Source organism: Hypanus sabinus, chromosome 3 (genome assembly GCF_030144855.1).
Source record: "Hypanus sabinus isolate sHypSab1 chromosome 3, sHypSab1.hap1, whole genome shotgun sequence".
NCBI lineage: Eukaryota > Metazoa > Chordata > Chondrichthyes > Myliobatiformes > Dasyatidae > Hypanus > Hypanus sabinus.
This window is the reverse complement of record NC_082708.1, coordinates 94,010,432-94,034,087: the sequence shown is the minus strand read 5'-3', so window position 1 is coordinate 94,034,087 and position 23,656 is coordinate 94,010,432. Positions and strand designations below refer to the sequence as shown.

Here is a 23,656-nt window from a genome sequence, read left to right as displayed (position 1 = left end):
AGCTTTCAGGGATCTGTGGACATGCACCACCAGATCCCTCTGCCCCTCCACACTACCAAGTCTCTTGCCATTTACTTTGTACTCTGCCTTGGAGTTTGTCCTTCCAAAGTGTACTACCTCACACTTCTCGAGGTTGAACTCCATCTGCCATTTCTCAGCCCACTTCTGCATCCTATCAATGTCATGCTGCAATCTTCCGACAATCCTCTACACTATCCACAACATCACCAAACCTTGTGTCATTTGCAAACTTGCCATCCCACCCTTCTACCCCAACATCTAGGTCGTTAATAGAAATCACGAAAAGTGGAGGTCCCAGAACAGATCCTTGTGGGACACTACTAGTCACAACCCTCCAATCTGAATGTACTCCCTCTACCATGACCATTGGCTTTCTGCAGGCAAGCCAATTCTGAATCCACCTGGATCCCATGCCTTCTGACTTTCTGAATAAGCCTACCGTGTGGAACCTTGTCAAATGCCTTACTAAAATCCATGTAGATCACATCCACTGCACTACCCTCATCTACATACCGAAGAGAAGTATTCATTGAGGACCTCGCTCACTTCCGCAGCCTCCAGGCACATATTCCCACCTTTATCTCTAATTAGTCCTACCTTCACTCCCATCATCCTTTTGTTCTTCACATAATTGAAGAATGCTTTGAGGTTTTCCTTTACCCTACTCGCCAAGGCCTTCTCATGCCCCCTTCTTGCTCTCCTCACCCCTTCTTAAGCTCCTTTCTTGTTACCCTACATTCCTCAACAGACTCATCTGATCCTTGCTTCCTAAACCTCATGTATGCTGCCTTCTTCCACCTGACTAGATTTTCCACCTCACTTGTTAGCCATGGTTCCTTCACCCTACCATTCTTTATTTTCCTCACCAGGACAAATTAATCCCTAGCATTCTGCAAGAGATCCCTAAACATCAACCACATGTCCATAGTACAATTCCCTGCAAAAACATCATCCCAATTCACTCCTGCAAGTTCTAGCCTTACAGCCTCATAATTTGCTCTTCCCCAATTCAAAATTTCCCTGTCCTCTCTGATTCTATCCTTTTCCGTGATAATGCTAAAGGCCAGTGAGTGGTGATCACTGTCCCCAGATGCTCACCCACAGAGAGATATGTGAAATGACCCAGTTCGTTACCTAATACTAGATCTTGTATGGCATTCCCCCTAGTCAGCCTGTCAACATACTGTGACAGGAATTCATCCTGGACACACTTAACAAACTCTGCTCCGTCTGAACCATTGGAACAAATCAGGTGCCAATCAATATTAGGGAAGTTAAAGTCACCCATGATAACAACCCTGTTATTTTTGCACCTTTCCAAAATCTGCCTCCCAATCTGCTCCTCGGTATCTCTGCTATCAGGGAATACCCCCAGTGGAGTAACTGCTCTCTTCCTGTTCCTGACTTCCCCCCATACCGACTGAAAAGATGATCCTGCTGCATTACTTACCCTTTCCGCAGCTGTAATAGTATTCCTGACCAGTAATGCCACCCTTCCTCCCCTTTTTTCCCCCCTCTCTATCCCTTTTAAAGCACTGAAATCCAGGAATATTGAGAATCCATTCCTGCCCTGGTGCCAGCCAAGTCTCTGTAGTGGCCACTACATCATAATTCCATGTACGTATCCAAGCTCTCAGTTCATCACCTTTGTTCCTGATACTTTTTGCATTGAAGTTCACGTACTTTAGCCCTTCTACCTTACTACCTTTACACCCTTTATTCTGCTGCTCTTTCTTCAAAGCCCTTCTATATGTTAGATCTGGCTTTACTCCATGCACTTCTTTCACTGCTGTATTGCTCCAGGTCCCATCCCCCTTGCAAATTAGTTTAAACCCTCCTGAACCATGCTAGCAAACCTACCAGCAAGGACATTGCTCCCCCTCGAGTTCAGGTGCAACCCATCCAATCTGTACAGGTCCCACCTTCCCCAGAAGAGATCCCAATCATCCAATAATCTAAAACCCTGCACCCTGCACCAACTCCTCAGCCATGCATTCAACTGCCATCTCCTCCAATTCTTACCATCATTATCATGTAGCACTGGCAGCAATCCTGAGAATGCCATCCTCGAAGTCCTGTTCTTCAGCCTTCTGCCTAGTTCCCAAAACTCACACTTCAGGACCTCATCCCTCTTCCTGCCTATGTCGTTGGTACCAACGTGTATCACAACTTCTGCAAAACACATAAAATGCTGCTGGAACACAGCAGATCAGGCAGCATCTATAAGAAGAAGAATTGTCGACATTTCGGGCTGAGACCCTTTGTCAGGACTAACAGAAAGATAGTAGAGATTTGAAAGTAGGAAGGGGAGGGGAAAATGTGAAATGATAGGAGAAGACCGGAGGGGGAGGGGGGTGAAGCTGAGAGCCAGAAAGGTGATTGGCAAAAGGGATACAGAGCTGGAGAAGGGAAAGGATCATGGGATGGGAGGCCTAGGGAGAAAGAAAGAGGGAGGGAGCACCAGAGGGAGATGGAGAACAGGCTGAGTGATGGGCAGAAAGAGAGAAAGAAAAAAAAGGAGGGGGGAGAAAAACTAAATATATCAGGGATGGGATAAGAAGGGGACCCCATCCCTGATATATTTAGTTTTCTCCCCCCTCCCTAGGCCTCCCGTCCCATGATCCTTTCCCTTCTCCAGCTCTGTATCCCTTTTGCCAATCACCTTTCTGGCTCTCAGCTTCACCCCACCCCCTCCAGTCTTTCTCCTATCATTTTGCATTTTCCCCTCCCCCTCCTACTTTCAAATTTCTTACTATCTTTCCTTTCAGTTAGTCCTGACTAAGGGTCTTGGCCCGAAATGTTGACAGTGCTTCTCCTTATGGATGCTGCCTGGCCTGCTGCGTTCCACCAGCATTTTGTGTGTGTTGCTTGAATTTCCAGCATCTGCAGATTTCCTCGTGTATCACAACTTCTGGTTGCTTTCCCTCTTGTACCAGGATGTCATGCACCCGGTCAGAGACATCCAGGACCCTGGCACCTGGGAGGTAACAAACTATGCGGGTGTCCTTCTCACGTCCACAAAATCTCCTGTCTGCTCCCCTGACTATAGAGTCCCCAATAATGACAGCTCTCCTCTTCTCCAGCCCACATTTCTACACCACAGGGCCGGAGGCCCTGCCACCATGGCTCACCCCTGGTCGGTCATCCCCATCAACAGTATCTATGACGGTATACTTATTACTCAGGGGAATGGCTACAGGGGTGCTCTGCACTACCTGCCTACTCACCTTTGCTTTCCCTCTTACACTGTCACCCAACAACCTGCTTTCGGCAGCCTAGGTGTGACTACCTCCCTGTAGCTCTGATCTATGACTGCCTCATTCTCCTTTGAGTTGAAAGTCATCCAGCTGCTGCTCCAGATTCCTTACATGGTCTTCTGTATCACCTAGCTGCATGCACTTCTGGCTGATGTGACTCTGCGAGAGAGGGGAGTTCCCCAAGACTGCCACATCTCACATGAGAGGCACATCACCATCTCAGGAGACATTGTAAAGCCTAACTGGGAGCAAGCTCGCTATCTGCCTCTTCTCGTTGAAGCTTCAAGTCAAAGCCTCAAAGCTCCATTCCTTCACTGGCCCATTCACTCCTATTATCATATTGTTATGATAACAATAGAGAGGTTGATATCATTACTTGGACTTTCAGAAGGCTTTTGACAAGTTACCCCCAGGAGATTAATAATCAAATTACAGGAGATAGGGATTCAGGTTTAGGTGTGCAAATGGGGGCAGAATTGGCTCAAAAACAGAAAACAGTGAGTTATGGTATGGGGATCATTTTCACCCCTAGATGTTAAAAAGGGGATTCCACAGTGATTAGTTTTGGGGCCACTGCCGTTTTAAATTTACATTAATGATTTGGATAAGAACATAACAAGTAAACTAGTAAAGTTTGCAGATGACTCAAAATTAGGGATGGGCTGATGACATTCAGGCACCAGAATCAATACAATTAGATCTAAACAAAATCCAGATGTGGGCAGATAAAATTTTACATAAATAAATGTAAAATATTACATATAGGAAGTAGAAATATTAGATACAAATATGCAGTGGGAGGTATTGAGTTAGAAAGTGCACTGTATGAGAAGGATTTGGGCATCCTGGTAGATATTACTATCAACATCTAGACAAAGCATAGAAGCCATTAGGAAGGCTAAAAGAATGTTGGGCTATATAATGCATTCAGTGGAATTTCAAGTCTAGAGACATTCTCTTTAAGCTGTATAATGCACTTGTGAGGCCACACCTTGAATACCGTATACAATTTTAGTTGCCATATTGTGTGAGGGAGGTGAAGGCACTGGAGAGAGTTCAGAGAAAGGCAACTAGACTCATTCCAGGTCTGCAGGCTATGAGCTATGAAGACAAATTAAATCTTCTTCGCCTAAGCAGATGTAGAATAAGGGAAGACATAATAGGAGTATTCAAAAATCATTAAGATATAAGTAAGGTGGATGCCAGCTGCTACTTCAAAATTAATCCATCAATGAGGACACAGGGCCTTAGATGGAGACTGGTTAAAGGGAGATTTCAGACTAACATCAGGAAACATTTCTTTATATAACGAGTTGTGGAGACATGCAACAAACTATCTAGTTGTGTGGTTGAGAGTAGTATTTTAGAGACTTTCAAATATAAACTTGATAGTTATTTCACACACTATGTGACTAGGAATTTGGCAAGCTTTGTTGGCTGAACTTACTTGTCAAAAACTTTCTCTGAACCACACCTGGGGCACACTAGAGAAGATGGCCAAGGAGCAACAGAGATGCAGGACCTTCATCGCTGCCCTAAACACCAACGGCGTACCGGGCAGTAAGAAACTGTACCTCCCTCAATCGCAGGACTCTGCAGAGCATGGTGAGGACAGCCCAGCGCATCTGTAGTTGTGAACTTCCCATGATTCAGGATATTTACAAGGACAGGTGTGTAAAATGGGTCCAAAGGATCACTGGGCCATCCCAACCACAATCTATTTCAGCTGATACCATCTGGGAAGCAGTACCACATCATAAAAGCCAGGACCAACAGGCTCCGGGACAGCTTCTTCCACCAGGCCATCAGACTGATGAACTCACGCTGACTTGAGTGTACTCTATATTACATTGACTGTTCTATTTATTATAAATTACTATGATTGCACATTGCACATTTAAATGGAGATGTAACATAAAGATTTTTACTCCTCATGTATGTGAAAGATGTAAGAAACAAAGTCAATTCAATTCAACCCACACACACAAAATGCTGGAGGAACTCGGCAGACCAGGCAGCATTTACAGAAGTACAGTCTATGTATTGAGCCAAGACCCTTTGGCAGGACTGGAGAAAAAAAGATGAGGAGTAGATTTAAAAGGTGGGGGAGGGGAGAGAAGCACAAAGTCATAGATGAAACTGGAGGGGGAGGGATAAATAGCTGGGAAGTTGATTGGTAAAAGAGATACAGAGCTGGAGAAGGGGGAATCTAATAGATGAAGATAGAAGGCCATAGATGAAAGAAAAGGGGGGGGGGAAGAGATGGGCAGGCAATGAGATAAAGTGACAGACAGTGACTGGTGAACTAGAGGGAGGGGGGGCATTACAGGAAATTAATGTTCATGGCATCCGGTTAGAGCCTACCTAAACGAAATACGAGGTATTGTTCCTTCAATCTGAGAGTGGCCTCATCGTGACAGTAAAGGAGGCCATGGATTGACATATCAGAGTGGGAATGGGAAGTGGCCACTGGGAGATCCTGCTTTTTTTGGCAGTTAGAGTTAGGTGCTTGATGAAACGGTCCAATCTACGTTGGTTAACCAGAAAAGGCTCCCTTTATTCCCACTCACTCCCTCCTGCCTGTCAACCATTCCTCTATCCATGCCAGTATCTTTCCCGTAACACCATAGGATTTTTATCTTGTGTGGCACCTTATTAAATACCTTCTGAAAATCCAAGTAAATGACAACTAGTATCTCTCCTTTGCCCACCCTGCTTCCAATAATTTTCCCACCGTTGATGTCAGGCTCAACAGCTTATAATTTCCTGGTTTGATGTTTAGAGCCTTTCTTAAACAGTGGAACAACGTTGGCTATCCTCCAATCCACAGTTACCTCTCCAGTCGCAATTTCTGCACTTGCCACCCAGTGTCTGAGGGAACACCTTGCTAGGTCCTGGGGATTTTGCCTCAGAACAGCAAACACCTCCTTCTCTGTAATGTGCATAGGGTCCATGAAGTTGATGCCTCCTTGCCTCACTTCTATAGACTGTGCCCATCTCCTGAGTAAATACTGATGCAAAACATCTCCCCCATCTCTTTTGGCTCCACACATGGCAAGATAACCTACATTGCAGTATTTGCAAATTTGACTGCCAAGTACAGAACCCCTGCAACCCATGCTTCTTGTACAGATCACTTCTACCTCATAAAATAATGGTTTAAAAATCGGAATCCCTCCCCTTGCACCAATTTTTCAGTCAGATATTCATTCCTACCATCCCATTTTACTGGAACATATCTGCCTTATATGCTGTGCAGTTTTTCTTTAAATGACCTCCATATGTCAGCTGTGGACTTGCCCAAAAAACAGTTGTTCCTTGTTAACCCTCCATAGTTCCTGCTTAATAGTCTCATAATTTACTCTTGGTCCAATTTAATACTCTCCTACAAGGTCCACACTTAATCTGCTGGTGCTGGAAAACACTTCCAGCAATGTACACAAAATGCTGGAGAAGCACAGCATGTCCGGCAGTATTTATGTAAGTGAATAAACAGTCGATGTTTTGGACTGAGACTCCCTTCATCAGAGCTGGGCAGGAAGGGGAAGAAGTCAGAAATATGAAGGTGGTTGGAGGGGGAGGAGTACAAGCTGGCAGGTGATAGGTGAAATCAGTTTAGTGGGGGATCTAAGTTAGGGAGGGGGAATAAAATAAGAAGCTGGGAGGTGATAAGTGGTAGAGGTGAAGGGCTGAAGGAGTAATTAAGTCTTACCTTCTTACTCTGCCTTCTGCCCCTTTCCTTCCCGGTCCTGATGAAGGGTTTCAACCCAAATCACTGATCATTTCCCCCCTCTATAGAAGCATCTGACTTGCTGAGTTCCTCCAGCATTTTGTGTGTATTGCCCATACTTACCCTTATCTACAGCCATCTTAAAACTTAAGGAGTTGTGATCACTGTTCCCTAACCATTTTCCATTTGAAAAATCAGTCACCTGGTCAGATTCAATACCCAACAGGTGCAGTACTGTCCTCCTGCTTGTTGGCTATCTCCATATCTAACCTAACATATACTGCCCCATCTAAACCTCTACACAAAGGAGGTCCCAGTCTTTAATATAGAAGTTGAAATCACTTACTATAACTACCCTCTTATTTTTAACACCTTCTCCTGATTTGTCTTCATAACTGTTGACCCAGTTCATATTGGGGGTGCGGTCAGGGGCTCAATGTCCCAGTACATATTGGGGGAGGGTTCAGGGGCTCAATGTCCCAGTATGTATTGGGGGTGCGGTCAGGGGCTCAATGTCCCAGTACATATTGGGGGAGGGTTCAGGGGTTGGGTCAATGATAAAGTCTCAGAATGATTGCAACTTACCCATTTTTGAGTTCTATCCACATAAATTCAGTGGATAAGCCATCCATGACGTCGTCTGAGTGCAAGTGGTCCCACCCTCTCCCCACTAACTGACCAATTTTAATGTACAAATAAAATGCCTTGAGTTTCTCTTTATTCCTACTTGCCTAAGAGTTATCATGACCCCTTTTGACCCTCCTAATTCCTGTCTGAGTACTTTCCTGAAAAACAGAATTGGGCGTCACACTAGCGTACTGGCTAACTCGATGTGATTACAGCTCGGGGATAGTCCGAAAATCAATTCTGTCGTCCTCTGTAAGGAATCTCTGTCTGTCCTCCCCAAGGAATACATGGGTCTTCCCCGGGTGCTCCGGTTTCCTCCCACTGTCCGAAGACATTCCAGGTAGGTTAATTGGTCACCATAACATTGTCCTGTGACTAGGTTAGGGTTAAGTCAGGGTTGTTGGGGGTTGCTGAGGTGGTGCTGCTCCAAGGGCTGGAAGGGCCTATTCCATGGTGTATCTCTAAATAAAATAAATGATTAGCACTTTTGACCTAACAGACGCATAGAAGTGCCAACAGGATAGAGAGGGAATATAGTGATAGTGAACTTGGATACATTACCCCATGAGTGTATGGGGTGTCCAGAGAGGGGTAGCACCTCTGATTATGTTATGTCCATTCTGGGGCAGCTCACTCACCTTTGGCTGCTAACAGACACTCACTCCCCATTTGTGACTCCAAGTAGTTGTTTGACTGTGATAGCAGCCACACCCGCTTCAACAGGCAGGATAAACAAGGTGAGGACACCTGGTGGGTCTCATATCCTGATGAAATAGGGACATGCCTAACATGCAAAATGCTGGAGAAACACAGACTGGGCAGGTGTGATCCAACAGCCAGGAAGACAGTTCTGTGCTACTTCGTAGAGCGAAGGGTATGATAAAGCACAGAAGTCATGGTCATCCACTGCAACCAAGCAAGACCCCAGTTGTGACAACTACTCGTACCACCAGACCCTGACTTCCAAGGTCAAGAGAGTGGAACTGCCCCAGTGCAAGTTTTTCCACTTTAAAAACTCTTCCACACAGGTTTCTTGATTGTCGTATACGATGGGACAACCAATCACCCCATGAAATGACACAACATAGATCTGTAGCTTTGGTTCCTTGCAATATAGGCTATCAATATCATGCAAGTCACTCACATTGTTGCCATTGATGCCACAATTCTCCAGCCTCCATGCCCTTCTCCCAAGTGAATACCAAGGAGTAACATAAATTTAGGATTTAGCTCCACACATCAGTTGCCGCTCAGGTCTTTGACAGAACTTACTGTATTTCTTCTTCAGCCATTCATATGAGAAACATGGTAATAATGAAACAATCATAACTGCTTTCCCTGGCAAGCTGGCAAGCTACAAATTACGTTCCAAATATTTGTCTGATAATTTGCTTTTAAGGCAAAACTCATATATAAGATGCATGTTTCCTCTGACAGAGAATAAAAATTATCTATTCTGTATCAATTGTGCCAAGCTAAATATTAAAATTGGTATTAATTTATTTTTTGTCTTTATAAACTTCAAATTCCATACAAAACTTCTTACTGTATTCTGACGTCCTACTTTGGCTTTCTCAATACATAGATGCAAACTTTGTTTCCTCTCAGTTCCTTCAAAGAGCTGGAAAGAAAAAAAAAGAGAAAATCACCAAATTTGTAAAGTATGTTTATTTACAAATATGATTAAGTTTTAAGGAGAAATAACTTTGACTGCACCATAATGCAATGTCCCAAAACAGAGACAATGTAGATTGAGCCAATGGAGAGAATATTCGGCACATGCCTGCCTGGATTCGATGTACTGTTGAGTAGAACCAGTATCACAAATACAGTTCCTCCAGTATTTTGCATGTGAACCACTCGCAGCTACTATGATGAAGCTAGGATTTACTCTAGTCTAAGCAAAGACCTGGACCTGCTGCATTTTGCCCACTGCCACAAGTTGACAGCAGACACATCTCACTGGCTCTCCACCTGTCTTTGGTCTACCTGGACAACAACAATACTTACGTACAGCTGTTGTTTATCAATTACAGCTCAGATTTTAACACTACCTTTCCCTCAGTACTTATCAATAGGCTTTAAAACCGGGGTCTACAACTGGCTCCTTGACTTCCTCATCGTGAGACCACAATCAGTGCAGTTAGTAACACCTGTTAATGTTAATAACAGATCATGCTGTAACCAACATAGGCACACCTCCTATTTTGTGTACTTAGCCCACTGCTGTACTCTCACTAAACTCATGACTGTGTGGCTAGGCACAGCACAAACACCATCTATAAATTCGCCAATTACACCACTGTTGCAGGCAGAATCTCAGATAAGAAGGAGTTGTACAGGAATGCGATAGATCGGCTGTTTGAGTGTTGTCACAACAACTTTACACTCAATGTTGTCAAGGCCAAGGAACTGATTGCAGACTTCAGAAAGGAGAAGTCAGGAGAACACACATCAGTGCTTATTAAGGGATCACCAGTGGCAAAGGTGAACAGCTTCGAGTTCCTGAGCATCAACATCTCAGTGGATCTATCTTGCCCAAAATATTGATGCAATCATGAAGACACACACTCAACATTTTAGTAACAGCTTCTTCCCTTCTGCTATCAGATTTGTGAATGTTCTACGAATATATGAACACTACCTTACTATTCCTCTTTTGCACTGTTTATTTCTTGTTGTAACTTATAGTAATTGTTTATGTCTTGCACTATACTGCCGCAACAAAGCAACATTTTTCACGACATTTATCAGTGATAATAAACCTGATTCTGATTATGAATAGTACAGCACAGCACTGGCCCTTTGTCCCATAGTGTTGTGCCAAACTAAATAACTGAAATGTCTTAAACTAATTCCTCTGCCTCTATAAATGCCCATATCCCTCCATTCTCTGCACATTCATGTGACTATCCAAGAACTTCCTAAAGGATCAAAAATTCACTTTATTGTCTAAGTATGCATGTACAGTACAACTATGATATTTGTCTTCTCTAGATAGCCATTAAATAAATACAAGAAGACCATAGCTGTTGATGAAAAACAAGACACCAACTCCCCCACCCTGGTACAATAACGAAAAGAAACAAAACTCATGGACAACAAAATCCCCCTCCTTCACAGAAAAAAACTGTGACAATAACAGCTCCCAACCCCCTCACCTGCAGAAAAGAATAGTGATAAATGTTCCTCTCAAAATTGCCTTCACTACCTCCTTTAGCAAGGCACTCCAGGCACCACTGCAGTGTGTAAAAACACATGGCCTGCACATCTCCTTTGATCTTTGTCCCTTTCACTTTAAATATCTAATCTTGTTGTTTTAGATATTTGAGGAAAGGTAACAGCTGTCTACTCTATCTATACCTCTCATAACCTTATAGACTTCTATCAGGTGTCCCCTCAGCCTTCGCTGCTCCAGAGCAAACAACCCAAGTTTGTTCAGCCTCAAATAACACATGCCCAGCAATCCAGGCAGCATCCTGATTAAACTCTTCTGCATCTTCTCCAAAGCCTCCAAATTCTTCCTGTAATGCGGCAACCTGTTAGTACTGGTCAGTACCTGTTTCCCAGGGCACCAATAGCAAACACCAGAGGGCGTATGTACAAAGTTAAGGGAGGGAAGTTTAGGGGAGACATCAGGGGTAAGTTTTTTTTTTGTTTGTGTTTTTTTTTACACAGAGGGTTGTGAGTGCCTGGAATGACTTACCAGGGATGGTGGTGGAGGCTAAAACATTAGGGGTATTTAAGAGCCTCTTGGACAGGTACATGGATGAAAGAAAAATGGAAGGTTATGGAGTAGTGTGGGTTTAGTACTTTTTTTTAAGGATTATATGGGTCGCCACAACATGGAGGGCTGAAGGGCCTGTACTGTGCTGTAGTGTTCTATGGAATGCAATACTCTGTTTGTGGCCTAACCAGGGTTTTATAAAGCTGCAATTATTTGTTTCCTTATCCGTTTCTACCCATCACTCACCAGTCATTGTCTCCCAATTCCACCTATTCTCTTCCACGACCTGGTTCCATTTGACCATCATCCTATTGTTACCATACCCTCTCTCATCCCACTTTCTCACCTCTATATACTGGTTATCTCCCCTCTACATCTCAATCTTAATGTTGTATCTTTACTCAAGATCTCAGCTATCCTCTGCCTCCACAGAAGCTGCATGACCAGTTCTTATTAAGTTTGCTTTTACTGCATATTAATGGTTTTACTAGAAATGTCAAACAAAAATGTCAAAGATGATTCCTTCTTTCTCAGCCCTTTACTTCTTCTGCCTATCACTTCTTACTTCATCCCCCTTCATTCCTCATATGGTTTCATCAACCACTTGCCAGCTTGCACTCCTTCCCTTTTACCCACTTTCTTCTGTCCTTTCCATCCTGAAGAAGGATCCCAGCCAACGTCAATTGTCAAGATGAATTCATGCACGCTGAGGTTATTGCGGGAAACAAAAGTCAATACATTGGAAAATCTAAAAGGATATATAAAGTACAGGAGTTAAATTAGGGAAATAAGAATGCATTGAAAAAGACCAAGGAAAATCAAAAAAGAATCAAAGATCTTTTATGAGTACAAAAGAGTAAGCTATTCCTTGCTCAGCCCATTTCTACCTACTGTCCAAGATTCATAAGAATTGTCCAGGCAGACCAATTGTTTTAATCTGCTCTTGCCCTGTTGAAATTATTCACTCCCTCCCTTCTTCTCTTTCTGATGGCATGTTATTTCTGATGGCATTTTGACTGCTTTCAGTTTCCCAATCCTACAATCTCCCTTATCCGTATGATTTGAGTGTCCTTTGTTTGTTCCTTGAACAGTCTAAGATTCCCCTCCACTAATGCATAATCTTGCCTGGCTAAACTCATACTTAGAAAGCAGCCACAGTGTTATACAGCACAGACAGACACTGTTCAGCCCTATGTGTTCACAATTCCTTCAAATTTACCCACTGGCTCCAGAGGAAATGTGTAGCTATGTTAACTACTGGGTCCAAGCTATGTCTACCTGTCTGTGGACTGTGTGAAACACTCCAGACCCACTCAGGAGATCTCCAATTCTTTTCTCAGTACATCAACAACTGCATTGGTACTGTTCCCTATACTCAAAAATTGTAATAATTTTCCTGTCAATTTCTTTCTTGATTTCACCTTCACATTCTCAATCTTTAAATTCTCTCTTCCATTTCTGGAATTTTTGGTCTCTATCTTAGAGGGCAAATAAGTGACAAATATTCAATTCAAGGCCACGGATTCCCATAGCTACCTCAACTACACTTCTTCTACTTTGCATCTCATTCCATTTTTTCAGGTTCTCCATCTATGTTGTAGAGTACTGTCCAGACGCAGGAGAAATGTTCCCATGCAGGTCTGGTAAAGAGCTTTAAAAAGTAAGTCCCATAAAAGAGGGGTACCATCTAGCACAGCAGTTATTGTGGGAGCAGTCATCGTCAGGGTGGTAAGGCTTTGGCTCAATGGGGCTTCAGTGAGAACAGGTGGAGGCAAGTTCATTCTTTATTTCTTTTTTCTTATCTAACTCTTATGAGAATAGGGGGTACTTCTGCTGAGCAGGTGTTCTCTTCTGGGTGACAGATGTGCGATATCTGGGAGATCACCACCCTCCCCAATGGCCAAATCTGTACCAGGTGCATCGAGCAGCAGCTCCTTAGAGACTGAGTTAGGGAACTGCAGCTGCAGCTCGATGACCTTCGGCTTGTTAGGGAAAGTGAGGCAGTGATAGGCTGGAGCTACAGGGAGGTGTCACCCCAAGGCTACATGAAACAGATATATGGGTCACTGTCAGGAGAGGGAAGGAAGAATGTTAGATAGTGGAGAGCACCACTGTGGCTGAACCCCTCAACAATAACCACTCCACTGTTGGGGGGTGGGGGGGAACCTTCCTGGTAAGTGCCTCTGACACTGAGTCTGGCCCTGTGACTTAGAAAGGCAGAGACTAGAGGATGGCAGCAGTAATAGGGGATTCTATAGTTAGGGAACAAATAGGCAATTCTGTGGACACACAAAAACAAACACGGATGGCAACTTTCCTCCCGGGTGCCAGGGTCCATGTTGATTCTGAACGCATCCACAATATCCTGAGAAGGGAAGGTGAGCAGCCAGAAGTCATGGTACATATTAGTACCAATGACATTGGTAGAAAAAGGGAGAAGGTCCTGCAAAAAAGAATACAGGGAGTTAGGAAGGGTGTGGAGAAGCAGGACCTCAAGGGTAGTAATCTTGGAATCACACACAAAATGCTGGAAGAACTCAGCAGTCCAGGCAGCATCTTATGGAAAAATGTACAGTCAACTTTTCAGCCCAAAGCATCAACTGTACTTTTTTCCCCATAAGATGCTGCTTGGTCTGCTGAGGTCCCCCAGCATTTTGTGTGTGTTGCTCGGATTTCCAGCATCTGCAGATTTTCTTTTGTTAGTAATCTTGGGAATTGCTGCTTATGCCATGTGACAGTGAGGATAGGAATAAAATAAGGTGGCAGATAAATGCATGGCTGAAGAACTGGAGCAAGGTATCAGGGATCCAGATATCTGGTTAACTGGAACCTCTTCTGGGGCAGGGGTGATCTGTACAAAATGGACAGTTGCACTTGAATCCAAGGGGGCCCAATATCCTTGCGGGGAGGTTTATTGGAGCTGTTGGGAGTGGTTTAATTTAATATGGCAGGGTGATGAGAACCAGTGTGATAGAGCTGAGGATGAGCCAGCAGGTTTACAAGTGGATGGTGGACATAACATGAATGTAGTAAGAACAAGCCAATAACTGGCTACAATGCAGACAGAGCAAAGAGTTAAATTGTACCTCAGAGGCAAAATTCAAAAGGGCAAAGAATAAAGAACTGAAGTTGCCATATTTAAATGCGCACAGCATTTGGAATAATGTGAACTGACTCATGGTGGAATCAGAGATTGGTTGGTATGACGTTGTGGGCTATGCTGAATCAAGCTGAAAGAAGGCCATAGATGGGAGCTTAACATCAAAGGATAAACTTTATATCGAAAGGACAAGTGGGAAGGCATAGGTGGTGGTGTGGCTCTGTTGATAAGAGATAGAATTACATCTTTAGAAAAAGGTGACATAGGGTCAGAGAATGCCATATTTTCGTGGGGGAGTTAAGAAACTGCAAGGGTAAAAAAAACATTATGGGAATCATATATAGGCCTCCAAGTAGTAGCCAAGATGTGGGGTTGAGATTGCAAAGGGGGCTGGAAAAGGCATGTACTGTAATAAAGATAATGATACAATTGTATTGCAGAACTTCAATATACAAGGGGATTGGGAAAACTAGGTTGGTGTCAAATCGCAAGAGAGGGAATTTGTTAGATGCCTACAAGATGGCTTTTTAGAGCAGCTTGTGCTTGAGCTACTCGAGGAAGGGCTATCTTAGATTAGGTGTTGTGTAATAATCCAGATCTTATTAAGGAGCTTAACGTAAAGGAACCCTTAGGAGTCATTGATCATAATATAATTGAATTATAGACAGGTAGTGCAGAGCACCCCTGTAACCATTCCCCTGAATAATAAGTTTACCGTCCTGGATGCTGTTGGTGAGGATGACTGACCAGGTGTGAGCCATGGTGGCAGGGCCTCTGGCACTGAGTCTGACCCTGTGGTGCAGAAGGATGGGATGGAGAAGAGGAGAGCTGCCATCATTGGAGACTCTATAGTCAGGGGAGCAGACAGGAGATATTGTGGACGTGAGAAGGAAACCCGCATGGCTTGTTGCCTCCCCGGTGCCAGGGTCCGGGATGTCTCTGACCGGGTGCATGACATCCTGGTACGAGAGGGAAAGCAACCAGAAGTCGTGATACATATTAGGACCAACGATATAGGCAGGAAGAGAGATGAGGTCCTCATGTGTGAGTTTTGGGAACTGGGCAGAAGGCTGAAGAACAGGACCTTAACGGTGGCATTCTCAGGATTGCTGCCAGTACTACGTGAGAATTAAGATGCTAAGAATTGGAGGAGATGGCAGTTGAATGCGTGGCTGAGGAGTTGGTGCAGGGGGCAGGCTTTTAGATTTTTGGACCATTGGGATCTCTTCTGGGGAAGGTGGGACCTGTACAGATTAGATGGGTTGCACCTGAACTCGAGGGGGAGCAATATCCTTACTGGTAGGTTTGCTAGCATGGTTCAGGAGGGTTTAAACTAATTTGCAAGGGGGATGGGACCTGGAGCAATACAGCAGTGAAAGATGTGCATGGAGAAAAGCCAGATCTAACATACAGAGGGACTTTGAGGAAAGAGCAGCAGAATAAAGGGTGTAAAGGTAGTAAGGTAGAAGGGCTAAAGTGCGTGAACTTCAATGCAAGAAGCATCAGGAACAAGGGTGATGAACTGAGAGCTGGGATACATACATGGAATTATGATGTAGTGGCCATTACGGAGACTTGGCTGGCACCAGGGCAGGAATGGATTCTCAATATTCCTGGATTTCAGTGCTTTAAAAGGGATAGAGAGGGGGGAAAAAAGGGGAGGAGGGGTGGCATTACTGGTCAGGAATACTATTACAGCTGCAGAAAGGGTGGGTAATGCAGCAGGATCATCTTTTCAGTCAGTATGGGTGTAAGTCAGGAACAGGAAGGGAGCAGTTACAATACTGGGGGTATTCTATAGGCCCCCTGGTAGCAGCAGAGATACCAAGGAGCAGATTGGGAGGCAGATTTTGGAAAGGTGCAAAAATAACAGGGTTGTTATCATGGGTGACTTTAACTTCCCTAATATTGATTGGCACTTGATTAGTTCCAAGGGTTTAGATGGGGCAGAGTTTGTTAAGTGTGTTCAAGATGGATTCCTGTCACAGTATGTTGACAGGCTGACTAGGGGGATTGCCATACTAGAACTAGTATAAGGTAACGAACCGGCTCAGGTCACAGATCTGTCAGTGAGTGAGCATCTGGGGGACAGTGATCACCATTCCCTGACCTTTAGCATTATCATGGAAAAGGATAGAATCAGAGAAGACAGGAAAATTTTTAATTGGGGAAGGGCAAATTATGAGGCTATAAGGCTAGAACTTGCAGATGTGAATTGGGATGATGATTTTTCAGGGAAATGTACTATGGACATGGGGTCAATGTTTAAGGATCTCTTGCAGGATGTTAGGGATAAATTTGTCCTGGTGAGGAAGATAAAGAATGGTAGGGTGAAGAAACCATGGGTGACAAGTGAAGTGGAAAATCTGGTCGGGTGGAAGAAGGCAGCATAGATGAGGTTTAGGAAGCAAGGATCAGATGGGTCTATTGAGGAATATAGGGTAGCAAGAAAGGAGCTTAAGAAGGGTCTGAGAAGAGCAAGAAGGGGTCAAGAGAAGGCATTGGTGAGTAGGGCAAAGGAAAACCCCAAGGCATTCTTCAATTATGTGAAGAACAAAAGAATGACAGGAGTAAAGGTAGGACCGATTAGAGATAAAAGTGGGAAGATGTGCCTGGAGGCTGTGGAAGTGAGCGAGGTCCTCAATGAATACTTCTCTTCAGTATTCACCAATGAGAGGGAACTTGATCATGGTGAGGACAGTAAGAGTGAGGTTGATGTTCTGGAACATGTTGATATTAAGAGAGAGGAGGTGTTGGAGTTGTTAAAATACATTAGGATGGATAAGTCCCCGGGGCCTGATGGAATATTCCCCAGGCTGCTCCATGAGGTGAGGAAAGAGATTGCTGAGCCTCTGGCTAGAATCTTTATGTCCTCGTTGTCCACAGGAATGGCACCGGAGGATTGGAGGGAGGCGAATTTTGTCCCCTTGTTCAAAAAAGTAGTAGGGATAGTCCGGGTAATTACAGTCCAGTGACCCTTACGTCCGTGGTGGGAAAGCTGTTGGAAAAGATTCTTAGAGATAGGATCTATGGGCATTTAGAGAATCATGGTCTGATCAGGGACAGTCAGCATGGTTTTGTGAAGGGCAGATCGTGCCTAACAAGCCTGATAGAGTTCTTTGAGGAGGTGACCAGACATATAGATGAGGGTAGTGCAGTGGATGTGATCTACATGGATTTTAGTAAAGCATTTGACAAGGTTCCACATGGTAGGCTTATTCAGAAAGTCAGAAGGCATGGGATCCAGGGAAGTTTGACCAGGTAGATTCAGAATTGGCTTGCCTGCAGAAGGCAGAGGGTTGTGGTGGAGGGAGTACATTCAGATTGGAGGGTTGTGACTAGTGGTATCCCACAAGGATCTGTTCTGGGACCTCTACTTTTCGTAATTTTTACTAACGACCTGGATGTGGGGGTAGAAGGATGGGTTGGCAAGTTTGCAGATGACACAAAGGTTGGTGGTGTTGTAGATAGTGTAGAGGATTGTCGAAGATTGCAGAGAGACATTGATAGGATGCAGAAGTGGGCTGAGCACTGGCAGATGGAGTTCAACCCGGAGAAATGTGAGGTGGTACACTTTGGAAGGACAAACTCCAAGGCAGAGTACAAAGTAAATGGCAGGATACATGGTAATCTGGAGGAGCAGAGGGATCTGGGGGTACATGTCCACAGATCCCTGAAAGTTGCCTCACAGGTAGAAAAGGTAGTAAAGAAAGCTTATGGGGTGTTAGGTATCATAAGTTGAGGGACAGAGTTTAAGAGTCGCGATGTAATGATGCAGCTCTATAAAACTCTGGTTAGGCCACACTTGGAGAACTGTGTCCAGTTCTGGTCACCTCACTATAGGAAGGATGTGGAAGCATTGGAAAGGGTACAGAGGAGATTTACCAGGATGCTGCCTGGTTTAGAGAGTATGAATTATGATCAGAGATTAAGGGAGCTAGGGCTTTATTCTCTGGAGAGAAGGAGGATGAGAGGAGACATGATAGAGGTGTACAAGATATTAAGAGGAATAGACGGAGTGGACAGCCAGCACCTCTTTCCCAGGTCACTACTGCTCAGTACAAGAGGACATGGTTTTAAGTTAAGGGGAGGGAAGTTCAAGGGGGATATTAGAGGAAGGTTTTTCACTCAGAGAGTGGTTGGTGCATGGAATGTACTGCCTGAGTCACTGGTGGAGGCAGACACACTAGTGAAGTTTCAGAGACTACTAGACAAGTAAATGGAAGAATTTAAGGTTGCGGGTTATATGTGAGGCAGGGTTTGAGGGTCAGCACAACATTGTGGGCCGAAGGGCCTGTAATGTGCTGTACTATTCTATGTTCTATGAATTCATACTGCAATTTCAAAAGAAGAAGCACAAGTCACATGTATCAGTATCACAATGGAATAAAGGGAATTACAGAAGCTTTAGAGAGGAACTTGCCCCGGTGGATTGGAGGAGGAGACTGACGGGTTGGCAGCACAGTGGAGATGGCCGAAGCTTCTGGGAATAGTTCACAAGGCACAGGATAAATATGTCCCACAGTAGTTGTTCTCAAATGGCTGAGGTAGGCAAAAGTGGCTGACAGGGGAAGTTGGGAAGTTGTAAGCTTTTAAAATCCAACAAAAGGCAATTTAAATGCTATAAGGGGAAAAGATTAAATATGAAGGCAAACTAGCAAATAATATAAAGCATGGCACTAAAAGTTTTTTCAATTATATAGAGTAAAAGGGTGGTGAAAGTTGACATTTGATCACTGAAAAATGATGCTGGTGGGTTAGTAATGAGGGACAAAGGAATGGCAGATATACTTTGCATCTGTCTTCATTGTGGATGTAACTAATAGTGTGCTAGAGATCAGTGAGTGTCGGGGAGCAAGAGTGAGTGCCATTGCTATTACAAATGAAAAAGTGCTAGGCAAACTCAAAGGTCGTAAGGTGGATAAATCACCTGGACCAGGTGGACTACATCTCAGAGTCCTGAGAGAGGTTGCTGAAGAGATAACGGATGCATTGATTGTGATCTTTCAAGAATCACTTGATTCTGGCATGGTCCATGAGGACTGGAAAATTGCAAATGTCACTCTACTCTTCAAGAAGGGAGGAAGGCTAAAGAGAGGAAATTAAGGCCAGTTAGCCTAAGCTCAGTGATTGGGGAAGTGTTGGAGTCTATTATGGATGAAGTTTTGGGGTACCTAGAGACTAATTATGTAGACAGTAGGTGCAGGAGTACGCCATTTGGCCCTTCTAGCCAGCACCGCCATTCACTGTGATCATGGCTGATCATACACAATCAGTACTCCGTTCCTACCCTCTCCCCATATCCCTTGACCCCGCTATCTATAAGAGCTCTATCTAACTCTCTCTTGAATGCATCCAGAGGCTTGGCCTCCACTGCCTTCTGGGGCAGAGCATTCCACATATCCACCACTCTCTGGGTGAAAAAGTTTTTCCGCATCTCTGTTCTAAATGACCTACCCCTTATTCTTAAACTGTGGCCTCTAGTTCTGGACTCACCCATCAGCGGGAACATGCTTCCTGCTTCCAGCGTGTCCAATCCCTTAATAATCTTATATGACTCAATCAGATCCCCTCTCATCCTTCTAAATTCCAGTGTATACAAGCCCAGTCGCTCCAATCTTTCAATGTATGACAGTCCCGCCATTCCGGGAATTAACCTTGTGAACCTACGCTGCACTCCCTCAATAGCAAGAATGTCCTTCCTTGAATTTGGAGACCAAAACCAATACTCCAGGTGGGGTCTCACCAGGGCCCTGTACAGCTGCAAAAGGACCTCTTTACTCCTATACTCAATTCCTCTTGTTATAAAGGCCAGCATGCCATTAGCTTTCTTCACTGCCTGCTGTACCTGCTTTCATTGACTGATGTACAAGAATACCTAGATCTGTTTATACTTCCCCTTTTCCTAACTTTCCACTTAGATAGTAATCTGCCTTCCTGTTCTTGCCACCAAAGTGGATAACCTCACATTTATCCACATTAAACTACATCTGCCATACATTTGCCTACTCACCCAACTTGTCCAAGTCACCCTGCATTCTCATAACATCCTCCTGACATTTCACACTGCCACCCAGCTTTGTGTCATCGGCAAATTTGCTAATGTTACTTTTAATCCCTTCATCTAAATCATTAATGTATATTGTAAACAGCTGCGGTCCCAGCACCGAACCTTGCAGTACCCCACTGGTCACAGCCTGCCATTCCGAAAGGGACCCGTTAATCGCTACTCTTTGTTTCCTGTCAGCCAGCCAATTTTCAATCCATGTCAGTACTCTGCCCCCAATACCATGTGCCCTAATTTTGCCCACTAATCTCCTATGTGGGACTTCATCAAAAGCTTTCTGGAAGTCCAGGTACACTACATCCACTGGCTCTCCCTTGTCCATTTTCATAGTTACCTCCTCAAAAAACTCCAGAAGATTAGTCAAGCATGATTTTCCTTTCATAAATCCATGCTGACTTGGACTGATCCTTCTACTGCTATCCAAATGTGTCGTAATTTCATCTTTTATAATTGACTCCAGCATCTTTCCCACCACTGACGTCAGGCTAACCGGTCTATAATTCCCTGTTTTCTCTCTCCCTCCTTTCTTGAAAAGTGGGACAACATTAGCCATCCTCCAGTCAGCAGGAACTGTTCCTGAATCTATAGAACATTGGAAAATGATTACCAATGCATCCACGATTTCTAGAGCCACCTCTTTAAGTACCCTGGGATGCAGACCATCAGGTCCCAGGGATTTATCAGCCTTTAGACTCAACAGTCTATCCAACACCGTTTCTTGCCTAATATAAATTTCCTTCAGTTCATCCTTTACTCTAGTTCCTTTGACCATTATTACATCTGAGAGATTGTTTGTGTCTTCCCTAGTGAAGACAGATCCAAAGTACTTGTTCAACTCATCTGCCATTTCCTTGTTTCCCATAATAAATTCACCCTTTTCTGTCTTCAATGGTCCAATTTTGGTCTTAACTATTTTTTTGCTATTCACATACCTAAAGAAGCTTTTACTATCCTCCTTTATATTCTTGGCTAGTTTACCTTCGTACCTCATTTTTCTTGGCATATTGCCTTTTTTGTTATCTTCTGTTGCTCTTTAAAAGCTTCCCAGTCCTCTGGTTTCCTGCTCATCTTTGCTGAATTATATTTTTTCTCTTTTATTTTATACTGCCCTTTACTTCCCTCGTCAGCCACGGCCGCCCCTTACTCCCCTTAGGATCTTTCTTCCTCTTTGGAATGAACCGATCCTGCACCTTCTGGATTATTCCCAGAAACACCTGCCATTGTTGTTCCACTGTCTTCCCTGCTAGGGCATTGTTCCATTGAACTTTAGCCAGCTCCTCCCTCATAGCTCCATAGTTCCCTTTGTTCAACTGTAATACTGACACATCCGATTTTCCCTTCTCCTTCTCAAATTGTAGGTTAAAACATATCATATTATGGTCACTACCTCCTAATGGTTCCTTTACCTCCATGTCCCTGATCAACTCCGGTTCATTGCACAACACTAAATCTAGAATTGCCTTCTCCCTGGTAGGCTCCAGTACAAGCTGTTCTAAGAATCCATCTCGGAGGCATTCCACAAACTCCCTTTCTTGGGGTCCAGGACCATTCTGATTCTCCCAGTCTACCTGTGTGTTGAAATCCCCCATGACAACTGTATCATTACCTTTGCGTCATGCCAATTTTAACTCTTCATTCAACTTACACCGTACATCCAGACTGCTGTTTGGGGGCCCGTAGATAACTCCCATTAGGGTCTTTCTACCCTTAAAATTTCTCAGTTCTATCCATACTGACTCTACATCCCCTGATTCTATGTCCCCCCTCGCAAGGGACTGAATATCATTCCTCACCAACACAGCCACCCCACCCCCTCTGCCAGTCAGTCTGTCCTTTCGATAAGATGTATATCCATGAATATTCATTTCCCAGGTCCTGTCTGCTTGAAGCCATGTCTCTGTTATTCCCACATCATCATACTTGCTAATTTCCAACTAAGCCTCAAGCTCATCTACATTATTCCTTATACTTCGTGCATTCATATATAATACTTCTAATTTGTTACTCCCCTCTCCTTTCATATCAATTATGAATAAGCCAATTGGCATGGTTTCTGTAAAGGGAATCTTTCTTGACAAATCATCGAGGAAGTAACAAGCAGGGTAGACAAAGAAGAGGCAGTGGATGTCATTTACCTGGATTTTCAGAAGGCTTTTGATGAAGTACCACACAAGAGGCTGCTTAAAAAGATAAAATCCTATGTTGTTGCCAGAAAGATATTGGCATTGATAGGCAGGAGGGAGCGAGTGGAAATACAGGGGGTCTTTTCTGGTTGGCTGCCAGTGATTAGTTTTATTCCTCAGGGGTCGGTATTGGTACTGCTACTTTTCACGTTGTCTGTCAGTGAATTGGATAATAGAATTTATAGCTTTGTGGCAAAGTTTTCGGATGATACAAAGATAGGTGGAGAGGTAGGTTGTACTGCAGGACTTGCAAAAATTGGGAGAATGGGCAAAAAAGTGGCAGATGGAATACAGTGTTGGGAAATACGTGCTAATGCACTTTGGTAACAATTATCTAAATTTTTGCATGCCTTCAGTTTCCGCAATTGACCATCCTCTTCAATTTCCATCGCCTTCAATGAGGTATCACCAGAAATACATGTCCCGCTTCTCCTTTCTACATTCCAAAAGACCATTCCTTTTTGCCTCTTCCATCTCCACCAAACAGATCCTTATTATTGTACGTTATAATGCAATCAGGAATTCAAACACTTCTGTTTGTGTCACAACTGATCTGCTCTACTGTATGCTATCTATCTACAATAGTAATGCAACATGACAAATTTTGCACTGTACTGCTGCCACTAAAATAAAACAGATTTCAAGCAATTTAAATCAGTGATAATAAATCTGATTCACTGCTTTTCCATCCCCATTATTACCACTTTGTCTACAGGATGTTTCCCACAAATCTGTACTTCATAGCTTTTACATGTTTCTGTGAGATTTCTTTCCTCCCTAAATGCCCCATTGGACTACCAACCAAAGTGGCTTCATCAGCACCTCATCACCACAACACTGACCTCAGCCAGTGATACTCATTATTCTATCCATGTCTCCCTCACACTCTCTGCAACCTAGAAGTAACTGGTTTTCATTCTTTCTCAGTTCTGATTAAGGATGTT

General features: G+C 43.8%; 1 protein-coding gene across 4 annotated transcripts in view; it reads right to left on the bottom strand.

Moving 5' to 3' along the window:
* The window catches only part of mnd1 (meiotic nuclear divisions 1 homolog (S. cerevisiae)), a 92,632-nt gene that overhangs the window by 50,303 nt on the left and 18,673 nt on the right, over window positions 1-23,656 (bottom strand). For 2 of the 4 annotated variants that reach the window (XM_059964795.1, XM_059964794.1), the window contains exon 5: window positions 9,182-9,256. In XM_059964795.1, the coding sequence (XP_059820778.1) occupies window positions 9,182-9,256 (75 nt within the window). The other 2 variants (XM_059964793.1, XM_059964792.1) reach the window with 1 other exon arrangement.